At 40.1% G+C, this 24,351-nt stretch overlaps 1 protein-coding gene across 1 annotated transcript; it reads left to right on the top strand.

Moving 5' to 3' along the window:
- Positions 1 to 17,457: 17,457 nt before the first annotated feature.
- On the top strand, positions 17,458 to 19,547 carry msx1a (muscle segment homeobox 1a). Its single transcript, XM_068315651.1, has 2 exons — positions 17,458 to 18,024; positions 18,230 to 19,547. Exons 1-2 carry the CDS (start codon positions 17,595 to 17,597, stop codon positions 18,643 to 18,645), a joined length of 846 nt encoding a protein of 281 aa, XP_068171752.1. The 5' UTR covers positions 17,458 to 17,594; the 3' UTR covers positions 18,646 to 19,547.
- Positions 19,548 to 24,351: the final 4,804 nt, after the last annotated feature.

The following is a 24,351-nucleotide window of genomic DNA, read 5'->3' as shown; positions in this document are numbered from 1 at the left end:
TCTTTTGTTGGCTTGCTTTCAGTCACAACAGACAATACAAATTATTGTCTTATAAATGAAGTCTGTTCACTGTGGGAAAAAGAGTTTAACTGTCATGAATAGTTTTATCATGTTTCTCTGGCTTGTCTTGCTGAATTTCTTTTATAGTACCGGTAGTTTCAGGAAAGTGAATCTTCACTCAGGTAGAACTTACTTGGCTCACTAAACCCTTGAAATAGTTTATTCAACACAAGTGTCCCCATAAGTATTGCGCAAGTCAAATTATCTCTGCATTGTCGGTAAGACACAAATATTCACATCCCTAGGACAAACTTGACATGAAGGTGAAGCTACTGTTTCATAGCAGACATAAAAATACAAGAAAAATCTTGTTTTTTGACTAAATTTTTTTCTCGTGTGACAGAAAACCTCTCCTTATATGCTGTTTTTCCATGAAATTAAAACACGAGTACTCCAAATATGATACGGACCTATCCTGTCATCATTAGACAGCCTCTAGTCCTTTCGTATAGTATATATTATTTTAAATGCACACTATTAAGAAGACAACCATCCTTTAAATTCATCTTTATGAAATTAGATTGTAGGAAAAAACAAAATATCCATAGCCACAACTGCTAAAATTTGGGAAAAGGTCAACATTTTCTATGACGGTCCACTCTGATTCATCTGACCTGTGACAGACACACACTTTCTCTATGTACACATAAATCCATGCCTAGCCACACACATGCAAGGAAATCTATACAAAGATGATAACCTTTGTTTTTGTGCATTTCTTCAGCAGTTCTCTCTCATCCACACACTCTGCATGTGGCCTTATCACCAGACTCTCATGTGCCCCCTGACTCCACTAATCAAGACAAACTCCAGCAATTGCCTCCACCCCCTTAAACCAGCCCTATCACGTCCGTCTTTCATTCCAGCCCCCTTCCCTATCTTCATCTTCCTTCATCCTCTCCCACTTGGGCCTCTGTGGCCATTGGGCCGCACAGGGTCCCTCTGTAATTGGTTTCGACGTAATTTACTGCCCACTTGGTAATGTAGCATTTCAGCATCTGATAAAAAAATCATATCAAGTCACAGCAATGGCGCTACGGCTTGAAAGGGAGTCATTGTAATCATTTAGATACCAGAGGACGGACGTTCCTGCTCTCTTGCCCTCCGTCTAGTTCACACACAGACACGAACGCACGCAGGCACGCACACACACACACACACACACACACACACACACACACACACACACACACACACACACACACACACACATAATTTATTTAAATTGTTCCAATAAAAATCCATGAGGTGAGTAAATAAGAATAAAACTCATTCCATAGTTTTGATATTACGCTTATCAATTTGAAAGCTATAAAACTTGATATTGATATAATTGGTGTGATGCGTATGGATCTGAACTTTGTGTGAAATTGTGTGGAAGGACTTTTCTTCTACGCTCACGAGAGCAGAAAGGAGCTGTTTAACAACCAGATAATCCAATGTTCACACATACAGTAAACCCCTCAGCTTGCAGAATTTGGTCTTGATGTATCCATGAGAACACTTCTCTTTTTGAAGCCCATACAGCAATGAGAGCATAATAATAATAATTTAAAAAAAAAACCCAAACCTAATTTTAAATAGTCGGGATTGTTTTTATTTTTAGGAGGAATAATTTTTTTTTTTAAACTATTCCACACACACCCAATAAGTGAAATAAGTCCATTTCAATCTCCTGTGGTTTGAGATGGAAATTTAACAAACCATATTATCAGGAGCTGAGGTTTGATAGGAGGAGGGGGGGGGGAATTCTCAAAGCAGTAAATCTGTTTTTATCAGTGTTAGCAAAAATCCTTCTGCGCTTGTCAGGATTCATTGATGTTCAGGACGTTTGCCACAGAAGTCCAGCCACTATCTCTTCAGGGCTCGTCCGCTCCACGGACGCACGAGGGATGAGGCCACTCGGCCAGCAAAGACACAATCTGAACACTGAACAGAGGTAAAACAGCCCAGATAAGCAGACAGGTGATCAGGCTGTGATCAAAGACTCGCCTTTGCTTCCAAGAAGATTCTTTCCTTTAAAACAAAATGACTGATTGTGCTAATTATCCAGTGCCAACTGCCATTCAACAAGATAAGGCCTATCTGTTAAGTGTTTGTAATGTCAGCGAGGAGAGTTTAAGCTTCATCACATTTGGCCTACTTGTTAGCTGAGACTCTTATTGTGAAAGAGTCAGAATGTGAAATCTTCCTTTTTTGAGACCATTTTAAGAGCATTGAAATTTTGATTGTAAGTATAACATGAGTATATTTTGACAATAAATAAAATGTTTGCTATTTAAGGAGTATTTAACAAAATAATTTTCCTTTAAGAAAATAACAAAAAAAGTCTTGGTTCACACGATAATGTTTCGATAATCATTCTGGTCCCAGGATAAACAAAATCAGTAGAAACCACAAGGGCAGTACGGTTCCAAATAAACACCAAGAATAGGATCACAATGCACTAAAGTTTATGGTTAAACTGTTTTTCCCCTTATCCTGATCCACATTTATCTAATAAGGTTTCAATTTCTTAATATCTACTTAAAAGGTTGTATTAATATTGAGTAATACTGACAGGTAAACTTCTGTCACAAGGCGCATACGACCTGAAAATTAAGTAAAAAGTCACATGGACTCCATCAGTTGTTGAGATAAAAATTGAATCAGTCAGGATGGCCACTGAAATTTTGTGAACGTTGCTATCTCTTGATGTTTTAGCGGTGATGAATAATCAATCTGTATAAAGAAGCTTTTAATCCTCAGCCTCGTCATTTCTGCATACATGTTAGTATTTGCAATGTGAAAAGGAAACTTCTTATTAATTTGTTTTCTTTGTGCTCCAATTAGAATTTTCCCTGCTTTTAGTGAATTTTGCCAACATCCATGTTTAGTTGAGACGTCACTGTTTGGTTTGACCTGGTCAGAGTTTCGTCGGTCGTTGATTCTATCTGGGGGTTTGGAACAAGCTGAGACCTCCTCTTCATGAGCAAAATCCAGTGTTGTCTGAGGGGAACAGGCTTGTTTGCTATAGCAACGATTGAGGCCGTCACAAAGCTGTGGCTCTCACGATGCGCAGGGCCGCCTTTCAAAGGGGATCTATTAGTAGTCATTGTGAAAAGTTAGCTGTTGAAGTGCTCAGTAAATTAAAGACAGACTTACATCCTCAGAAGAAGAAGGGGTTGGAATAAATAGGCGGTTTTCTTGATTGTTCCAAAGTAAATAATTTAGAAAACTGTTTCCATTCACTTTGGAGCTCGTCTGGGTCCCATTTACACCACAAGTTATTTAACCATCTTGCACCAGCACATCCATGACCATACACACAGCTGAAAGGTATTGTGCACTTAGAGGAAAAACCTTGAGAGAGGCCAAATTTTGCGGAGTTGAAATAACAGAGAAAGGATTAACGCTACGTGTGGCTATGTGGTTGAATGCCCAACAACTGACTTGATAGTTTTAACAACTTAATAGTATGTACAAAAAGGCAAAAGTGAGGCTACAATTACAGAAAGGCTGGAGAAAAAGCAATCTGTTCACACGGCTGCTTCTGGACTGGAAACCATTTTAGAAACCAAATAGCATGTTAAGTGTTTTTTATTGCTTTGGTCCGTTGAACTTGGGCCTCAGAAATCAGATCAGGTGTCAATGGAAGATGGAGTAATTGAATATTAATCCCATCTAATGTGTCTCAGCACTGTGTAATGAAGCAATTAATACATAGCACCACCGCTTACCTCTCATGCCTGCAGTTATTGGAACACTGTTAAGCTTCCATAATCCTCTCACCCCCCCCCCAAAAAAATGCACAAGAAACTGAAACCTAATATCGCTCTACTCTGTGGTCCTGACATCATAATTTCATCGGTGTTTGGAGGGTGCTGTCTTCATATAAGAGGGTGCACTTGATAAGGTTTAAAGACCACTTGAAAAACTTCGTGGTTTTCAGCCCCTGTCAGGAGTCAAGTGCAACCCTTTGGTTTTGTTGCCACCAAAACTCCTTTCATTGACTCAGCGCTGAGCTGCTCCATTACCACAGGGCATGCCTCGCACACTCACCAAATTTCAGTCCAGAGTCAAGCCATGGGGGATTAACTTCAGACCAATAACACGCAATTAGATTTATTTTCCCCTCTTAAGCCTATTAGGCCGAAGCTGAACAGTCGGTGGTCGTGCTTTAGCTGAATTTAATAGTGTTTCTTATGCCCAATGAGCTGTGTGCTGCAGGGGGTGGAGGAATGGAAGAGGCCCACATGTCAGTCTCAAATAGTCCGATGAAAAGCCACACATGAAGGGTGTGTGAGCGAATCAGGCGATCTTGTCTCCAGGTGCAGCCTGGAACGCCAAAGGAGGAACACTTAGAACTGTAAAGTGACACTGACTGTAATCTTTGTCACTTTGTCTGCTGTCCCCTTTCAGCAGCTTGCTAATCCTGTTTTGCAAAAGTAAAGCTTTGACCGTGTCTCCCACTCCCACTTTTCCCGCTGTTCATTTACAGGCCTCTTTGCCTTTGAATACATTTTGGTGTGTCCACTATTGTTGGTCGAGTGGCTCCTCACAAGAAAATAAAAAAGTTGAATTGATGGCATTACAATTTAACATCAAGAGGTTTAAAAATGTTCTCAAAGGAATATCGCTAATAATCACTGTATGAAAAATACTGCTTGATACACTTTCGCTTAAATTTTGTTTCATATAGTACGTTTTAAAATATTTGAATAGCAGGGATAGTTATATATCAATACAACAAAATTTTTTAAAAAAAATCTACTTTGACTTTATCATTTTTATTGCGACTGCCAGTAGCAGTCCAGTATGCTGGACTGACAATCCGTGGTGCTGCAGTATTTTTCACACAAACAATGACCCACGTTACCTTTTCCTATTATCACATTTGCATTCTTCTGGAGGATGAATCACCTTCATGTCTCCCTCTGTACCTGCTTTGTCTTCTATTCCCTTGTCTGTTGCACATTTGTTCTATCATATAGAACATTGTCACCGCTATTCAAGTACAGAATATGACAAATGGAGTATTCACCATTTCTCGTCAGGTGCATGTAATCCATGGGCCGACACCCTGACTGAATCGATAAGACGAGTCCTGAATCACATCCTTGCTGATGTGTGAAGAGCAGCAGGAGCACCTGAGTAGAGGCACAATGGAGAGTAGAAAGGAAAAAGCATGTGAATAGACAATAGGTGGAAGAAGGATGTTCAGATGTTCCTGGAGGGGTTTCTTCCAAACAGCAGACGTGACTTACGTCACCATTACTCCAAGCCAAAAATTAGGATTCTTATATTAGTATTAGATTCTCCACGAATAACATCGTCCTTGTGATGCTGCACACAGTTCATGAGTATGACCTGTATCAACAAATGGCTGCAATTAAAAGTAGATGGCTGCACCCATAATGAGACCCGTGAGCTCTCAGACAGATCAAGGCTCAAGCAATCCAATCAGAACAAAAACAAACATCTGAAACTGCAAACTCTCATTACGCCATCACCCCTCTAGACCCACACAAGTGTTTGAAACACTGTGTGATGACTGAACAAACAAATCCCAGCATTTTTAGTGTTTGGTTTTTGGAGGCAGATTAGTAATCATATCTCTGTCCTGTTATTCTATGTCTGGCTGGGGGGAGGACGTGGGAGATGGGGGGGTACTGATGAAGGAAGGAGAGAGGGTTGGTGGGCCTTTGCTGAAAACATAATTGGCATGGCCCTTGTGACACTATCTGTCAGGTTGTGCTGTGCCTCTCTGTGTGCGTTTGCGGGGCCCCTGCTATGTTTCATTAAATAAGGAGCGGGGCCTCTGAAGAGATGTTTGTGCAGCCTCTGTGGCTCCACCGCAGCGCCCTCCCCATCAAAGCCCAGCGTTACTATACCTGGCGTGGAACCACTGCTTCATAATTACTTTCTACACACATTTGGTCATGTGTGTTATTTTTTGTTGGAATGGAAATTCAGCTGATATCATGACACCTTTCACAAAGTGAAAACATAGCTTTGATCAGTTGACTCATTGTTTACCACCAATATTGAGAGGTCATGTGATGCTGTTTGGTTCTTTGTTTAGTAGTAATAGTCACACTAGTAGTAATGATAATAGTATTAGCTGTAGTAATAGTAGTAGCAGTAGTACTACTAGTACTACTAGTAGAAACAGTAATAGTAGTAATAGTGGGAGGAGAAGGAGGAGGAGAAGTAGCAGTAGCACTAGTTGTACTAGTGGTTCTAGTACTACTGGTACTGGTAGTAGTATTAGTAGTACTAGTACTAGTAGTAGTAGTAGTAATAGTAGTACTAGTATTATTATCATTATTATTATTAGTAGTAGTAGTAGCAGTAGTTGTAGTAGTAATATAGTAATAGTAGTAGTATTAGTGTTAGCATTATAAGTTCAGGAGTGTCCACTTACTCCTATGATAAATACAGGATGGGTAATGTAGACTAAAATAGAGATTCACATTGTAATTATACAGTGTACCCGACATTTACAGACAGAACTTTGACCAGTATTGTGTTGTTAAAAGCATAATGTAATGATCTTTTTATTCAGGTGATGTAGTGTAATCATAAAATATAGTAAGAAAGGCAGAAAATAATAATTTGCAGGTGAAGTTGTTGTCAGTTGTTTCCTGCGACTTTACAGTGAAATGCTGTACAGTGAAGTTTGCAAATATCAGAAAATTAATTCTCTCTGGTCAATGTGTTGGTCAAGTTTAATAATAAATATTGAATGGTTTTGAGTGATATGGCAGCATGAAGCAGTTAGTTTACAGATTGACAAGGACTCTATATTGGTCTGCATCACATGCTGGGAGATGAAGGCTAGTTATGGATTAACTTTTTTAATAAAACAATGTGACTTTGGTCTTTTACAGTATAAAATGAGCTGATAGAGTGGAATAACTAAAGATCTACAGTATATCTCATGAGACATAGCAGCTTATTGTGGTTTACTGAAGAAAAACGATGTAATGTGTTTTAATCAGCAGGTCAAACAACGTATAAAGCATGCCTGACATTCACTAGTACTGTTCCACTTGGTACGCAAAAACAATCGTGAGCATCTTCAAGGCACGACAACAGATCAAATTACGTTTGGTTATATAAAAGTTATCCAGTGATGAGTTTGATTGTCATCACCTGGTTGCTGCAGTTGTAACTCTAAAAGCATTCCTTCATGTCTCCAAACGATCACTTTAAATTTTGTTAACAATGAGCAACCATCTGCAGGAAACTAAACCAATTACACAATTGTTACACTATGACACAGAAAATATAAAACGAAATCCAGTTGTGCATAAAAGGTTTGAGGCTCCTGGTCATGGCCCTCAACTTCAACAGAGATAATCATCAGAGATATTGAATAAGGGGGGATGTGAAGATAAAATGAAGCATGCAAGCCAGAGGAATCCAAACTGCCTTATAAGGTCTCAAGTTGTGCAGAGAGGGCAAAGAGGTTAGTGAGGGCACAAGATGGCGGACAGCACCAACTCATTCATGGGTAAACTTAATGTGGAAATAAGAGAGCTTTTATAATTAATAACACATCAGAAACTGATTCCAGTGCAGGCCAGTTTTGGATTTAATGATTCAAGCAAAAGCCAACTTTTCTTCAGTTTTTCTTTTTGAAAAGAGCATCAGCAATGGAGTCATTATCCTTGTCTGAATTACCCTTTATTCCACCATTCTACAGGCTCTCGAAATTTTCCAGCCAGCCATCCAATAGCTGTCCGTCCGTGCTGTAGTTACCAGTTAGATCCACCACTAAAGAGCACACTTGTACTTGTCACTATGATCATCTGTCCATCAGGTGAAATTTAATCACATTTGTGTAACTCAGCCTCATAATTCTGGTACATTCAACGGAAGCTAAATGTGTCCCACTTCGGCTGGCTCCACATGTCTACTTGTGTCTGCTAGCAATTAGTATATAGTTTTGTGCGATTCCATTGTTTGGACTGTCGGCCTCTCAGAGAGATAATGAACCATAATCGTTGAGTGACGCTGTAATTGCCAAGGTGTATGGTGACATGACAGCCAACGCAATTACCTTACCTTTGGCATCAATGCTCTCATTAAATGATGTCATTGAAACACAACACGATGTGCGCGCGCAATCACACACACACACACACACACACACACACACGTGCATGTGAACCACATATATATATTATATATTATATTATTATTATTAGCCTATTATCTGATCGGTTTCTTCTTACATATTGATGTGTTTGCATCCACAAACAACACACATACTTTTCCACCTATAATGTGTGCTCATTATATAAATACAAATATTACACACTACTGTTACTACAGTAGTTCTATATTTCCCTGCTGACATAACTATAATTTATTTTAAGTTACTGTATAAGGTATTTTATCCTAACGTTTTAGCTACACTTATATTTAGATTTTTCTATTCAAACTAAAGTTAAACTTCTGTGATTTAATATTTTTATTTTTATTCATATCAAAGAGTTGATAATTGAAAAGTTCAGTTTAAAGCCCGTTATTCACCAATTTTTTACATATGAGTACTTTATTTTGTGGCTCTCTTTGAGATAAAAAAGAATGATGAAACTTTACCTAAAATGTTGGAACGCTGTGATCAAAGACAGGTAACGGCATAATTTTTTTTAAAAACCAGAAATAATTTTTAAATCCATTACAGCTTTAAATTGTGCATAAAACTCTTCAATAGTCAAAACACACATAGAATAAAGGTCTACCTTTACCTCCTCAGCTAACTCTGTGAACCTTAACCCACACAGAGCAGCCGTAGTCTAATATTCATTTCTGTTTTCACTTAAATCTGGCTTAGAACTGCCTTTACAAGGCACCTGTGCAAAGTGTACAAATATATTCTTTTATTAAGTGTTACTACTGGTGTTTTAGTCACCACTTAAATATAAGCAGTAAAAATGTGTCAAGCAAATATGTTGTTACATTTTTATTTTCACACCTAATACCATTCATCCAAGTCACTTTTCTCTTTTGTACAGAAAATACTCTGAGAAACAAAAAACAGTGCTACATTCATTTTTATACAAAAACACAATCTTACACTTCAACTTTAAATTTCATCATACTAAGTACCATCCAGACTCCAAAAAGAACGCTCTTATATTTGTACTCGTATTGCATATTGTATAGTTCCACATACTCTTTATTTCTCCTCTGCACACAGACACATCTCCTTAAAAGTTTCCAAGACCCGCCTCTCCTACACAAACACTGACACACTGACTCTCCTGACAAACAGATCACAAGCAAAAGGCCACGATCGTAAATAACAATAATGTGTAACGTTGACTTTTGCAATTAGGCCTGCAAGAGAAAATATTTCTTGAATACACATTTTAATGAGTTTTTGCTGAGCAGTTGTGCTTTCTAAAAAAAAAAAAAAGAGCTTCCAATAATGGTTCATCACCCAAAAACTGATGTCAGGAATATTCTTGAGGGTATGAGAAATTTCATCGTGTCCGCTGATTGCTCACTAAAGAGCTTTAGGCATCATAAAACCCAAAGGCAATTAAAAAAGGTTATTTTTCACCCCCTTTCTAAATTCTGTAGCAATTAATCTGCCCAATTTGATTACGAATGGCACAAATTAAACAATAAAGACCTGTCTAATGAGGGATTAATTATGGGAAGCAGGAGGGGAGTGGGAGTGAGGCAGCAACCATACATCAGTGTCTCCTGCAGACAGCAGAGGGCCATAAGGAAGACAGAGAGGCTCCTCAGCCATGTGGTCTCACACAGATAGGGCCCCCCTCATCACAGATCAGTTGATCCACAGCCCATGGAGCCCATAAACGGCTGGACCATAATTGAAAGTGCCAAAATCAATAGCGCTGACAGGCCTTAATTAAATTAAATATGTCTCCCTTTGGGTAGGGGTGGGCTTGTGAAAGGAGGTGGGTATAAGTGTTGCCTCTGGGTTGAGCTCAGTGTTGAGGGAACAGTCACTGTCGGGGCATCTTTGGTTTGTGTGGATCTGAGCTGACACCCTGAGCCGGCTGGTGACTTTACATCAAAAAGACACGTGATGGCAGTATTAAAAAAGACAGTAGCCAATGTGTTATTTTAGCCATATCCCCCCCTGACCTCAAAATTCAAACAGCATTGATTAACAAGCTCTGTTACCAGCCTGGCTCTGGATATAGTTTTACCTCACTAGGGGAAATTTAATGTAAATTGTGCCTTTGAACTCATATATATGACTGAAATCTGTATGAATTTAGTCATGTGACAGCAATGATACCAAGATAGCACTTTAGTGGAGCTTCATTCTCTGGGTGCTCATCTCTTTGGGCATTTGCTATGCAGACAGAAAAGTCAAAACACCGTAATCTTCTCTGGCGAAATATGAATCATTGATTTTGAAGAGATTAAAAAATAGTCTAGAAAGATACAAATGAAGGGAATTATGCTGTTTTAATAACTATCAAATCTATTTATCAATTATAACTTTGTTTTCATGTGACTCTATGTGCATCTTATAGTCCGCAGAAAGACTCTAGATCAGTCATCCCCAATTATTTTTCACATCATGTGCCCCTTTATTTAAAACAAATTGGACCCCCTTGGTAAAAATTTCTTCCAGGGTCTCAAACAGATGAATCTTGCTTTTAGATGTTTTATTACATAAAATGTAGGAAACCCATCTCCTAAACAGTTGCACATTCTCTCATTGTGGTACTTGTGGATAGAATTGTAAGAAAAATAACTCATTCCCCATTCTGGTGGGGACCCCCTGGAGCTTCTCCACATTGTAAACTAGACTACAGATTTCTTCACAAGTCAGTGGGGTATCCTCCTCAGTGGTGACTCTGCACATCTGAATGTGGCACAAATCTTACATTCCTGATGCAGAAATCGATGAAGGTTTCCTGCTTGGCCTTATTACAACCAGAGGATCTCCTGCGTCTTCTAGATGATCCTGTCGGCTACACGGAAATATGAAGAAGCGAAGGGCATCACCCTTATAAAAAAAAGAGCAAGTCCTCATCATTTCAAGCTTTGCCCACATTTAAAGGATTAGACAGGCAGTCAGAAAACAGTTACTGACAGAATGTTCCTCTAGGTGGAGGCAGGAGCAGGAAGGGACCAGGTTAAGTGGGATGGTGATGGGGGCTCGGAGAGTCAAAACCCCCTCTGGATAAATTTGAGTTACAGACTGTTGAGACTTACGAGATTAGGATGGAGCCAAGTCTGCTATGCTGTGATCTAAAGGACAGGGTAAGCAGCAGCTCGCCGTCGATAGGACGGCTTCCCAGACAAACCCCTGTTTCGGCCCCTCTTTGCTTTTCTTCGGCCAGATCTAAAGGGGGAGGGAGCAGCCCAAAATGATGGGCTTATGGTTTGTATGAAGGTTGGTTTATGTACATGGTGTCACAGGAAGGGCAAGGCAGCAATTCTGCGGTGATATGAAATGGCTGAACCACACCACTGTATAAATCCTTATGATTACATTTCAAACCCTGTTTTTTTTTTTTTAAATCTGATAACCATTTCCACTGAATTAATTTCCAACACAATTAAATATCCTTGCCAATCTTGTTGAAAATAGGAATTGATTATAGTTTCTCCAATTAAAATGATTTAGTTGAAATATAAATTAATAATACTATCTCTAAACGAAATAGTGTTTGTTTGCAAAAAAAAAAGGTGTTTTTTTGTGATGTTCTAGGGTGTTAAATAAAGAAGGGGAACCCACAGATTTTAGCAGTGTGGTCAGGTTATTTTTTTAATTTCTATTGCAACAATAAACTTCTTGCTTTAGTGGATTTTATTAAAGAAGGTTTAATGTATACCCTTACTGTTATAAACACTATGACTAACACTTTTGTAAATGCAGAATTTCAGCAAAGAATGCTTTATTTAACAGCACAATATTTTCTTTAACAACGTTGTGTTTTGGTATTAATAATAATATTGTATTAACAATCATAATCATATTTTATTGGTGTAGCAGTAGTGAAAACAGTATTTAAAGCAGTCTATCGACTCTAAACTAACTCTGAACATGTTTTCTTTATTCCTGCAATTTGTTTTCAGTGCAAGGAAATACGGCTGACAGCGTTCTGATGCTACACATCATTTACCTCATCATTAAGCATCTTTTAATTCCCGCATAGCCAATTATCACAATCATTTGCTGTTAAGACTATTGCTTGTTATGCGCTTATTAAGCATTTCATTTAGTCCCTAATCAACAAGAGCGCTTGCCGTTTGAAAAGCTCAAATGGTGGACTTATCAAAATAAATCCCCTGATGTGTCAGGAGTTAATCAGTTCATTTATAGGAACTAAAGTATATCATATTACCCAGGCCAGTGATTTTCAAATGATTTTAGTACGCTTCCTGTTTAATGGTGTGAGGGAAATAAAGGAGCGATAATTCAATTTCACACCAATACCTCGGGTAATTGAGATGTCTTTGATTGAACGATGGAATGTTGTCAATTTAAAAGGCGCAGTTTTATCTAAGTTTTACAGGGGAGTGAACGGCGGACATAAAAACTGATACTGCTGCTCACATGATAACAATTATTTTGATTTTTTCAGTCATGCAGAGGTCAGGGTGTGTGTGTGTGTGTGTGTGTGTGTGTGTGCGTGCGTGCGCGCGTGCGCGTGTGCGTATATGTGTGTGTATGTGTGTGTGTGTGTGTGTGTCTGTTTCAAGGAGTAAAAAAAGCTATTCTTTTGGAAACTACTTTTCATTAAACAAAAACCTCCCCAGACCGAATTCATGATGTTACTTTCATTTTTTTTATTTCCTCATGTGACATATTTCTTTAAAATTCTTCCATGACAATATTTATTCTGTATTACACACTTAGGACTACAGTTCATTATACTACCACTACTACTACTACTACTACTACTACTACTACTACTACTACTACTACTACTACTACTACTACTACTACTACTACTACTAATAATAATAATAATAATAATAATAATAATAATAATAATAGACAATATCATACAAATGCATTTCCAATTTTATCAAATGGAGAAAATACAGTAAACCTGATTAACACAGAACGGATCTCATGGGTGGGAATAAGATTTCAGTTTGTTGTGATAAAATTTACGACATATTTGGTGAAATGACAATATGTAGGAAAATCTATAGGCCCATCCACTTGCCACATTCACTTTACTGTATGTGTTCTCTAAACGTGAACCCATAAGTTATCCATCGAGAGATGTTCTTCCGATGAGCAGTCTGAAGGAGCTCGTCCAAGAAGGTCAGTGACATTTAAGTGCTGGATTTCAATTCGTATTAATATCGGAATAAAGAGTGACGCGGTCAAGGGCGTGTTCTTAAGTGGCGCTGTAATTAAATAACCAATCACAGCCAAACATGGGAATTGTTTTAAAAATTTGATGTGTCTGGATGTGGCCTAGACAACTACAGTATATATTTTCTTATCAAAGGCAGGGTTTTATCATCACCAGGAAGACATCCATCCCGGGGAAAAGGTGAGGGAACTGAATGCGTAAAATCACTGCGCGCAAGATGCTCGGGATAAACGTCCAGTCCTCTTCCTCCAGTCAGCTTGAAGAATCGCTGAAAGTTCAGATAGGCCTGCGTTTGTCCTGGTCATCCGACGCGCCTTCATTTGGAGTCTCCTTCTCTCTCCGCCTGTTTTCCTCCTGGTCATCGAGGCTCTTGATTTTCCAGTTGAACCGTCTCTCCCCGAAACACCAGGAGACAGAAATTAAATTTAAGACCAGCTGAAGTTGAACATCATTTTGTTTTAATTATTGGGATTTTGTATTACCACAGTAACGTGTGAGTTGAAATCAAGGCTACATATTGATAACATATTATTCTAAGCTGTATTTTTAAAAATAAACCAACATGTCACCAACACTGTTTATTTATTTATTTGTTTAGTTATGTATGTATGTATGTATGTATGTATGTATGTATGTATGTATGTATGTATGTATCTATCTATCTATCTATCTATCTATCTATCTATCTATCTATCTATCTATCTATCTATCTATCTATCTATCTATCTATCTCTCTCTCTATCTATCCATCTATCTATCCATTTATTTATTTATTTATTCTTATTTGTTTATTCAATACCGTAGCTTGACTTTAGAACCTGAGATGACTTTAAGTCGCACCTGCTGAAAACTCACTGAAACGCCGCAGGTGAACAAGTTGAAGAAGGAAATGACCCTGAGGCATGTTTAAATCGATGGAAGCAAAGTCCTCCAATCCTCCCGATTGCGCTAATTGCTTTGAAATGGGATGCTTATTATTATGGAGAAACGGGGCTGGACCCGCCGGCAGGTCGCTTTCATGGGGTGCATTAGAAAGTCAAATGAACTAAAACCCTAAACGCCTAAAGTTAGTTCAACGTATTGATCCCCTCTGAGTTTTTTTTTTCTTTTTTCAGGCTCATGGTTAACTTCATCAGATACTTCTGAGGTCTAAATCTATGACCATTTCAGCTGCTCGCACGTCTCCATCCAGGACGGGTGCCATCGTCCTTTGCGTAAAAACGCCTTTTGACGTCGACTCTCCCTTTTATGCCTTTACAGTCTAAATTGACAGACTTTGGATGAAAAGGGTTATGAAAAGGGGGGACGGACAACAATTGCCTTTGTATGGAGTCCCTGCCTTCTGACTGGGAATCAAAATAGTTAAATAAGGGCCCGATGAGCCTCGGCGTTGTTTTGTACCTCGACACGGTAATCGTCTTCTCCGTGGCACTTGGGTCTGAAAGGTCTGGGTTCCGGATGCAAATTACCAGCAGTAGTACAAGAGGAATAAACTCACGACAAGGACATTACAACAATTAAAGCCCCACGGTCAAAAGGAGCTCTTTAAACACAGCGTTCCGCTGCAGAGTTCATGTGAATCATCAAGCTTTAATAACAACTGAGAACATGTTTACGCTTGAAGCGCACAGATAATAGGGTAATTGTTTTTTTTTGTTGTTGTAATTTTTGTTTTTTTTTAAAAAAACCACCTCGCAATTTCATCTTTTTTCTATTAGATTTGCTTTAATAGGTTGGGGGGGGGGGGAGTGGAAAAATATGGAAAACTCATCTGCAAAAATCACCAAATCCCCGGGCTGGTGTGTTGAGACACTTTAACCACACCGAGTAAATAAATAAGAGTATGAGCTGTTGCAACAAGTGACTTCAGCGCATTTAAATGTCTCATGTGCGCCGCTTGCGTTCACCTAGACCCGTTTAACGAGTTGAAGTTGGAGGACGAGTGAAGTGTTTGAGCCCCGAGCAGAGGGGGACCCCAGACGGCCGTGGGAGCCCGGAGACTCCGCTGACTTCAAAGATTTCGGAGCAATGCCTCCCGATCTGAAGACGGGAGCTTTAAGTGTTTCCAAACACGCTGCTACCTGCAGACACACACACACACACACACACACACACACACACACACACACGCACGCACGCACACAGGCACGCGCACACGCACACAGGAAGTCCTGGCTAGGAAATGATAAATTAAGCCTTGTGTGTTAAGTTTTTATGGAGCAACTGGAACCAGATTTTCTGTTATAAAAACGCAAGACAACAATTAGGCAAAGGAACACCTGTGGCTTCAGTTCAAATATTAAATCTCATTAATCCCAGGTCTATCTGTCATGTCTGAAATATTTCAAATGAATCACTTTCCATTTTTATTATTTTAATTATAGACACTAGAACCTTTTTTTTTTTTTTTTTTTTAGGTTTCGTTTCTTTGTAACGCAGGCTGCCATCGTAAAGCCCCAACGGAACATTATCTCTGGCCAGCATCACCAATCTCTGACCTGATCGTGTCTTTATAGCTCATACATGCTGAACAAGTTCCTGCTAAATTGCTGTCACCTTGACTGTTAATTGCGTCTCTCCATAGAAGGAAACAATTTAGTTTCTCAACCGTGACGACTTCGCCACAGCAAAGTTAAAAGGGGGCTTTGGGGACTCGGAGAGGGTCATCTCAGTTCCCCTGATGGCACGGTGAGTGATGACGTGTATTATCGGTTTAGGATCTTGTGATCCCAGCTGCATTAAACGTGTTGTAACAGACAGGGATCTGGGATCCATCTCGGAAAACAGTCGCACGGAGGAATCCTTTCTCAGCCAGGGGACTCTGAAAGTCGCCAGTGGGCGCTGACCTTTTCTTCTGAGGAGCCCACTATTACACCAGACTATGGCGCTCATCTGAATAGATGGAACTGGCGTGCGATCGCTTGAGAAAATGAAAAATGTTCAGGCTGAATGGCTCAGTGTCCCTGGGCTAGGGCGGGTAGAGGAGGCGGGTTCAACTTTTTTCAATAGTCTCCCTAAAATCGTGCGCTTTGATCCGTGCGCTGCTGGCGCCTAAAGACAACATAACTTGTCTGCCCATTAGGTAGACTGACAAATCGTGACAGATTGTTTATGCTTGGCAATTAGCGACGCAAACGCGTTCCCGAGCGCTGACTACACACTAAACGTTCTATTTTCAAGAGTTCCACGCTCGAAAGTTTCCAAAGATAACTTTAAAAACACATCAGAACCTTTACAGTCTAAATGCACTCACCCACTCCACATGGCTACATGGGTAGATTTATTGATCGTTTTACTCTTAGCGATTATAGGAGGAAAATTCCCTTGTTTTATAAACCACAGATCATGAGAAGGCGCACAAATGTATACCAGGTAAATCAATGACAGTCCTGGGTTAAATCTCCCTGGCTCCACGCTGCCCACATCCCCTCCCCTGCCTCCCCCCCTCCCGACTACCCATAATTTTTGACTTTAATGGATGTAGTCAAAGGGAGGGGGGGGGGGAATCCTTGTGATCCCTCCCCCAAGCCCGATAATTACCCCTAAATGACTGCGAAGGCCTGTGTGTTTCAATCTGATTAGAGCCCCGCAGCCATCAATAAACAGCGCGCTGTGAGAGGTTCATTGCGTTAGGAGCGGCCAGGGAAATGTTGTGCAACGTTCAAGACGCGCATGAGTCAGTCGTCCTATAGAGGTCCATCTGGATGAAGCATGCCAAAACACTCGGAGCAGAAATATTATCAAACTTTATATAAACAGGCTGAGTAACAATATACATAACGCTTTTAGCCTCGGCTATAAAATCGCAATAACTTAATTGCGGGCTTAATTATAGGGTCCACTTTAGGATAAAACATCATTTTGTGGGATTTAGTCTTCACGAAACCATGCTCCATTAAGAGTTTGTTGTGTTTGTGTTTGTATGAAATTTATTGTTAAAAAGAAGAAACGACTGTTAACCCCCCTCCCCCCCCCCCCACCATGTCCTCCGTCTCCGCTCCTCGGTCTCCACGGGACCGGCCCAGCTCATCACTGATTGGTCGCCTGTCTATTTACGCAAGCCTTATAATACCAGTGCGCTCTCATTCGGTCACACCAACATGAGGATAACATCAGCTTAGGGCAGCCCGCCGTAACTTTGACTTTGTTCCACAGTTTTCACTTCAGCCACGAGTGTCAGCGCGTCTCCTCCTCCGTGCCCGTCGGACCTGTATGGCCCCATCGATCGCCATGTCAGCTTTAACTGCTGGTTTGAAGACCGAAGACCTTCCTCCCCGCTCGGTTCTAGTCAGCAGAGGCGACATGCAGACCAGTCTGAGTCCCGCAGAGGAAAGTGGAAAGCCCAAAGTCGCGATTTTGCCCTTCAGCGTCGAGGCTCTGATGGCTGATCGGAAACCCAGCAGAGAGGCGGTATCCCCGGATGCCACGTCCGTTCCCGGGACGTCCCAGGTGCTGGGGAAAGGCGCCAGGATGGGTGCTTTCGGTAGTCTTGATAGTTCAGCTCCCGGTTTAGCCTTGAGCTCTTCGTTTACCGTGGGAGACATAATGAACATGCCGGAGGACGTGTTGATTAAACCCGAGAGCCCGGACAGTGAGAGAGCAACCTGGATACAGAGCCCCCGTTTCTCCCCAACACCTCCACGTAAGTTTGGCGTCATTACAAAGACTGTCATACAATGAAAACACATTAAATAATATCTGCGATAAATATTTTTGTTGAATGTCTATATTAGTATACAGGCCTCGACTTTCTTCTACTTTCACTCAATGCGCTTGTCTTACGGATTTGTGCATTTTGACCATTTTCATCCCAAGTTTTTAAACCAAACTATTTCATCCTCATATAGGAAGGTTGAGTCCTCCTGCCTGTCCACTGCGAAAGCATAAGACTAACAGAAAGCCCCGAACCCCCTTCACGACTTCCCAGCTGTTGGCCTTGGAGAGGAAGTTCCGCCAGAAGCAATACCTTTCCATCGCCGAGCGCGCAGAGTTCTCCAGTTCTCTAAACTTGACGGAAACCCAGGTCAAAATCTGGTTTCAGAACAGGAGAGCCAAAGCCAAGCGGCTCCAGGAGGCAGAACTTGAGAAACTGAAAATGGCAGCGAAGCCCATGCTGCCTCCGGCATTCGGGATTTCCTTTCCTCTTGGTGCGCACGTCCCCTCGTCCTACGCGTCTCACCCGTTCCAGAGGCATTCGCTGCCGGTTTCCCCCGTGGGACTGTACGCAGCTCATGTCGGATACAGTATGTACCACCTGGCTTGACAGGGACGGAGGACAAGGGGCACGCACAGTGGGACACAAGAGGGTTCAGACTATTTTCTGAGGGCCATAAGCCACAAGGGGCCCTTTGGATAGACAAGTTGGCACTATACTAGATAAAGAAGCATCTTGGTTTTTAGCTCATTGTCACATCTTCTCAGGGGCAACAGAGCTGCAAACAGACCCCCTTCTGAGGACCTTGAAGTTTATCCACTTCTCTTGACCTCGCCAGTAAGTTCACACACTGCGAAAATAATCCAGCTTCATTGGTCATTTAATCTTGATTCTTTGCCTGTTGTGTCAGAGGACTTTAGAAATAATAAATCATCAGGTATTGATCCTAAAATATAAAACAAGAGGATGTAAAGTAGGGTTGAGATTAAATGACTTTAAGATGGACATTTTTGCGGTGCAGAGATGGAAAATAATTTAGTGCCTGTATGCTTTTAGATATTTGAAAACTGGACAGTCAAGTATGGACACTGGGCTGTGCCACAGTGTGTCACAGATGACCCACTCCCACTACCTTCATGGCTGCTTACAGCCAAGTGAAACGTCTATTAAACCAGTGCAAAGACCGTTGTGCAGCTGGACATTTTGCACCAGCAAACTTAGCTTCCAACACATATGTGGGCCGCTGACACGCTGCAAAAACCATACTATTTTGCATTCATATCAACGCGTAACTTTAGTGGGTTACCAAATCCAGTGTCAATAAATGCTCTTTGTGAATTTGGAGAACCACAGGATTTCTTTTATGACAGCACTGTCTGTTGTTGGAATGATTCCCTTCGGAAGGGATATGCGTACTGTAAAATAATGTATATTTGAAGAATATCCTCATTTATATTATGAATATATTTGTGGCATAACTTAACAATAAATTGTTTATTCTTTTTCATTAAGCAGTTTCCATTGTGATTGACAACTTTCTGGTGCCTCTAGGGCCGATATTTCACAACTTCATCATACCTTATTTTATAAAAGCAGAGATGACACCTTATCCATATGAATAATTATCATTATTCCAGCTGGGTGAAAGAAAATAGTTGTTACTCATAATTTTTACATTCTGCTTTAAAAACAGGAATCCTGATATCCATCTCAACAAGTGATAAATATCATAGGATAGAGAACTAAAGGTTTTGTGAGGGCCACTACTGCACAAACTGACAATCCACTTCAAATTACATTTAAAATGTTCACACTGTGCGTCTGCTCAGGTATTTCAGCCTTTCAGTGCTACTGCGCTCTGTGAATTTAAACTTGTTTGCTGGAATGTATTGCTACAGCTGTTGTCCATTGCTTTGAAACAGCTAACCTATAGATTGTTGGCGCCAGAAAAGTTTAGTGGGGGTAGTTTTCTTTTGGGTTCTGTTGACTTCAAAACACACTGTTAAATAATGGTGATTGGTTCTCCTGGGCTAAACTGCTTGTAAACAATCCACCAGGGTGTCATTATGGAGCGTTTAGGGTGTAAAATGAGCCAGGCGACACCCTGCTATGGAGAGGACAGGGTGTGAGAACCCCTGAGCCACTCCACGGTTTTTTTTTTTTGTTTTTTTGTTTTACCTTACTCTCAGCACACAAAGATAATGTTCTATCCTTCTGATGAAAGCTGTCATTTTCTGCCATCAGTGACTTAAATGACAAAACAGGGAACAGTTGGGGTGGTGGGGGAATTACAGGCCATTCCACATGGAGTTTTTAAAGGCTTTCTCCTGGCTTGTCTGCCATTGGCAGGGGTTAAGCTGGAGTAAAATAATTGCTGTAATGAGCAAAGGCAATTTGCGGCAGACAGAGGCCGGCTCCAGCGAGGCTGTAGCTCCAGGCAAGGCGGAACTTTTATCATTCCTAAAATGTCAACGAGGGACTGGGACGGGCAACACTTCTCTGCTCTGTGATTTCCTCCTCGGCGCTGACAAGCTGCTGTCTTAAGGAAAGTCATGATTCTCAGAAATTTGTCATCCACTTTGTAATAATACAAACAGCTTATTGTCATATAAATGTAGTACATTTCAACAGGGGTTGAAAGGCAGAGTTTTTTTTTTGTTGGTTTTTTTTAAAGAAACTTTGGCCAATCTGGAGTTTTCTTCCGACAAACTCCTGTCTCTGCGTTTCATCTATGGAGACATGAATTAATCCAGATTCCCTGACAATAGGCTAAATCTAAATCACACGGATGAACGCTCTGTTTGAAAAGAAGAGAAACTTGACACAAAAGAGCCGAAGGGGATCCGTGCATTTTTTTCAGCTCATTCATTCTTTTGTCCCGGGCTCTGCATCTTGCCAGGAGCCACAGAGAAAACACAACTCACTAGTTTATATCATCCAAAAGATCACAGGAGGCTGTTTGACTCCGTGGCAAAATCCCCTTGATCCCCAAAGAAAGGAAACTGGGTTATTAGAAGTCCCTCATACAGCCCGGATAAATGGATGTTTAATAGACCTTTAGCCTTTTTATTTATTTGTTTGTTTGTTTGTTTGTTTGTTCCTCTGACGCGCATTATGACCTTTTATGAAATTCCTCGGTCATTTAAAATCGTTCTCGCCACCAATCACGTCACTCCGTTTTTAATCCTGATCCTATAGTTATGAAAATGTTCGATCATGATGGTGAAGGCGCGTCTTTGTGGATCACACACACCAACAATTACGCGCTTTTGTAATTATTGACAATTTACAGGCTCTTTTTTTCTCATGAATGCTGCAGTGTTCTGTTTGACTCGAAATTACCTGAAAAATATGTTTTCAAACTGAGCGACAGCCGATCGTTGCAATTAATTCAACACAACGACCTGACTTGATTAGAATAATTATAATATTTCAACGTTTTTTTAAGGTAATTCGGATTAGCATTTGAAGAAATTGCATAAATAAATGTTTGTGCGTTTTTCTTTATTCGCACGGCCGTTGCTGATTCTAAATCTTATTGACACTTTACAAATATTATGTTGGCAGAATAACAATTTATTTTTATCACATAGAAAAAAAAAATATATATATATATATATACGCGAATGAACTGCCGAACGTGGGGGAGAATGCTTCACCATGGGGGTTCAAACCAAAAACAGGCCCAGGTTCGAGTCCCTTCTGTCACCACACCACCACCTTCTGTCCGGACGAGGAGTCACATTAAAATGTAAAACCTTTTTATTGAACTGAAAGATTTTAGATTTAAAGTTCAACAATCACCTGTTAAATAAGCATTTAGAGGGACTGTCGAGTTTTACACCAGGACCGTCCACCATAAACCACAAGACTCTATAATATTATACCACATCTTCTTCTTCCACATAGTGTATAATATTATACATCTTAAATACAGCTGGTAAAATATACATTTTTCAATGTTTAAGCGAAAACTATGAGTGAATAAAACGGCGATTATAACTTCAAAATATCAGGATAAATTAAAACCGTCCTGAGTCCATTCAAGATGCTGTGATTCTATACCTCCTGTAAGGGTTGTCAGATATTTTCCACATTTATCCCACTAAGGTGTTATTAAAATATAGTATAATTACTGAGCAGCCGTTGATGAAACACTCGTCCTATTTTAAATATGTTTTTCGCAGAATGCAAATTGTGAATCCTCCGAGGTATGGGAGAAGACCTCGGTTAAATAAATGCTGGCAAATACTCCAAATGCCGTTTAAAACGCAAACAGTCCTGAAGACATAAGTTAATCGTGGCAGAACAAACGCGCCGCTCTTAAGCGTTGCAGTCAATCAGAGCCACATGCTGTAAATTCTGCGGTAATCATAGAGGAGCGGGGAGCTCATAAATCAGTGTTCACTTGCAGCTGACGCAGACATCACCACCGGCTGCCTATAGGTCCGAAAAATATCCCAAAAATCATTGTCCTGCAGGAAAGCAGATGTTCTCGCAGGAATGTCAGCGCTGGGATGTATTTAAGAAGTCAGATCTGAGCTGTCATATAAATGTCACTAGCAAATATACAGTGTGATGTTGTGAGGTGAGCTCTGTGGTCCCACAGCAGCGTGGATCCACCGGGCCGTGGAAACCATGGAAAAGCTTCCATTGTAATTCACTGGAAATGATTGATCATTTTTAAAAATATTTCTTATTGTAGTTTTGAATTGCAGTGCATTATCAGAAGTACATTTATAGGTCGTTGTTGTTTTATTATTAATAATGAGTTTTGACAGTAAATGACTGCTAATTTTAAGTGAATATCCTGAATTCAATTGAACAAACCTGCTGCTCAATCCTCCACCGATGGAGCCGCAGTTACAACAACCGCTGAAAAATGCTAAAAAATTATAATAATGAAGATAAAAAATATGTTTAAAAAAATGCTACGAATATGCTTCTACGAAAATAATGTTACTACCCTTTAAGACGTAGCAAAAATGGATTCACACTGACTATGGCTTTAGCAATGCAGGTCAGGACGTCCAGGTCTAATGACTGAGCGGGCTTATCTATTTTATTTTTAAATTTGATTTCTCCCTTCCCTCGTCTGTCCACGATGCCCACGATACCTCAGTTAATATCACAATACTGTACACAATGTATTCCAATCAATAACGGGGCCTTCTTCTGTAGTCACATGTTAATTAACCAGTGTAATGTCTAATATTTCACTGCAAATTCATATTTTATCATCTTGGGTTATTAATAAATTGTTACTGCCCAGCAGATGAAGTAAAAACGAAACGAAAATGAAATAATATAAAGCGCTTTGGTTTTCAATACGGTCAGATTGGGTTCAGGACCCCCAGCGGCCGCTAGAGGGCGGTGGACCGTTTAGATCCAGTGTGTGCTTTCGGACTTTTTTGACACTTCTGGATGAAGTTGTGTGAGAAACACACAAACCTCTGAACCAACTACAACTTTAAATGTCTGTTTAAATGTTTTTAACTCGGTCAACAGCTATTTAGTCAAATAAGTCCTCAGGTGACCCTTCAGCACGTAAATCAATGGAACAATTGTGCATTGATAAGTCACACACAAGCTGCTCCTAACAGGAGGAAAAGCTTAGGTCTTAAAGGTGAGAGTTTTGAATCTCACTACAGCACACCTCCATCCAGCCTAATTACAATCATGTGCAATCATATATTCGGAATTCGGGGGAAACATTTTCTTATGTGTACTAATGAGGCAACATTTCTTTTATGAGGCAATTAAAGCGCTAAATGTGATGGAAAATTGCCTGAAAACCTCATAAACCAAACTGAATCACAAGCTGCATCTCCGAGCCTTTAATGTGGAATAAGGTTCTGATCTGTCCTTTACAAGGTTTTTTTTTTTTCATAACAAAAGAGAATGATAACTATCACCCTTGGGCTAAGTTGTACTTTTTATTGTGCAGCATTTGGCATTTTTGGTGTGGAGTCACAGAACATTAAAACTGTTAAATTACCTGGCCTCCTGCTGTCAAAATGTTCTGTTCTTAGTGAAAGAAAAATAAAGGGGATTATAAGGTCCTCTAATGATCATCAACAGGCACAGCAATTAAGATTTATAACCACAGTGCGGTCTGATTTCTTAACAAGCCACATGCTGCTGACTAACATTTTCGTTTTTGTAGAGTTGGTTGGTTCATTAGCTAAAGAGGTGCAGACCGGATGGTTCACTGCTAAGATTCTTGTGACAAAAACAAAAAAAAATGCATGTTGAAATACGGGCCCAATTGCAGTTTTCCAAATGGTTGTTAAATTGCTGGCTGTGTGTTGGAAG

The sequence above is a fragment of the Antennarius striatus genome, chromosome 5 (genome assembly GCF_040054535.1).
Source record: "Antennarius striatus isolate MH-2024 chromosome 5, ASM4005453v1, whole genome shotgun sequence".
NCBI classification, from domain to species: Eukaryota; Metazoa; Chordata; class Actinopteri; order Lophiiformes; family Antennariidae; genus Antennarius; species Antennarius striatus.
The sequence above is the reverse complement of the archived record's forward strand: the minus strand, read 5'-3'. Positions and strand labels throughout refer to the sequence as shown.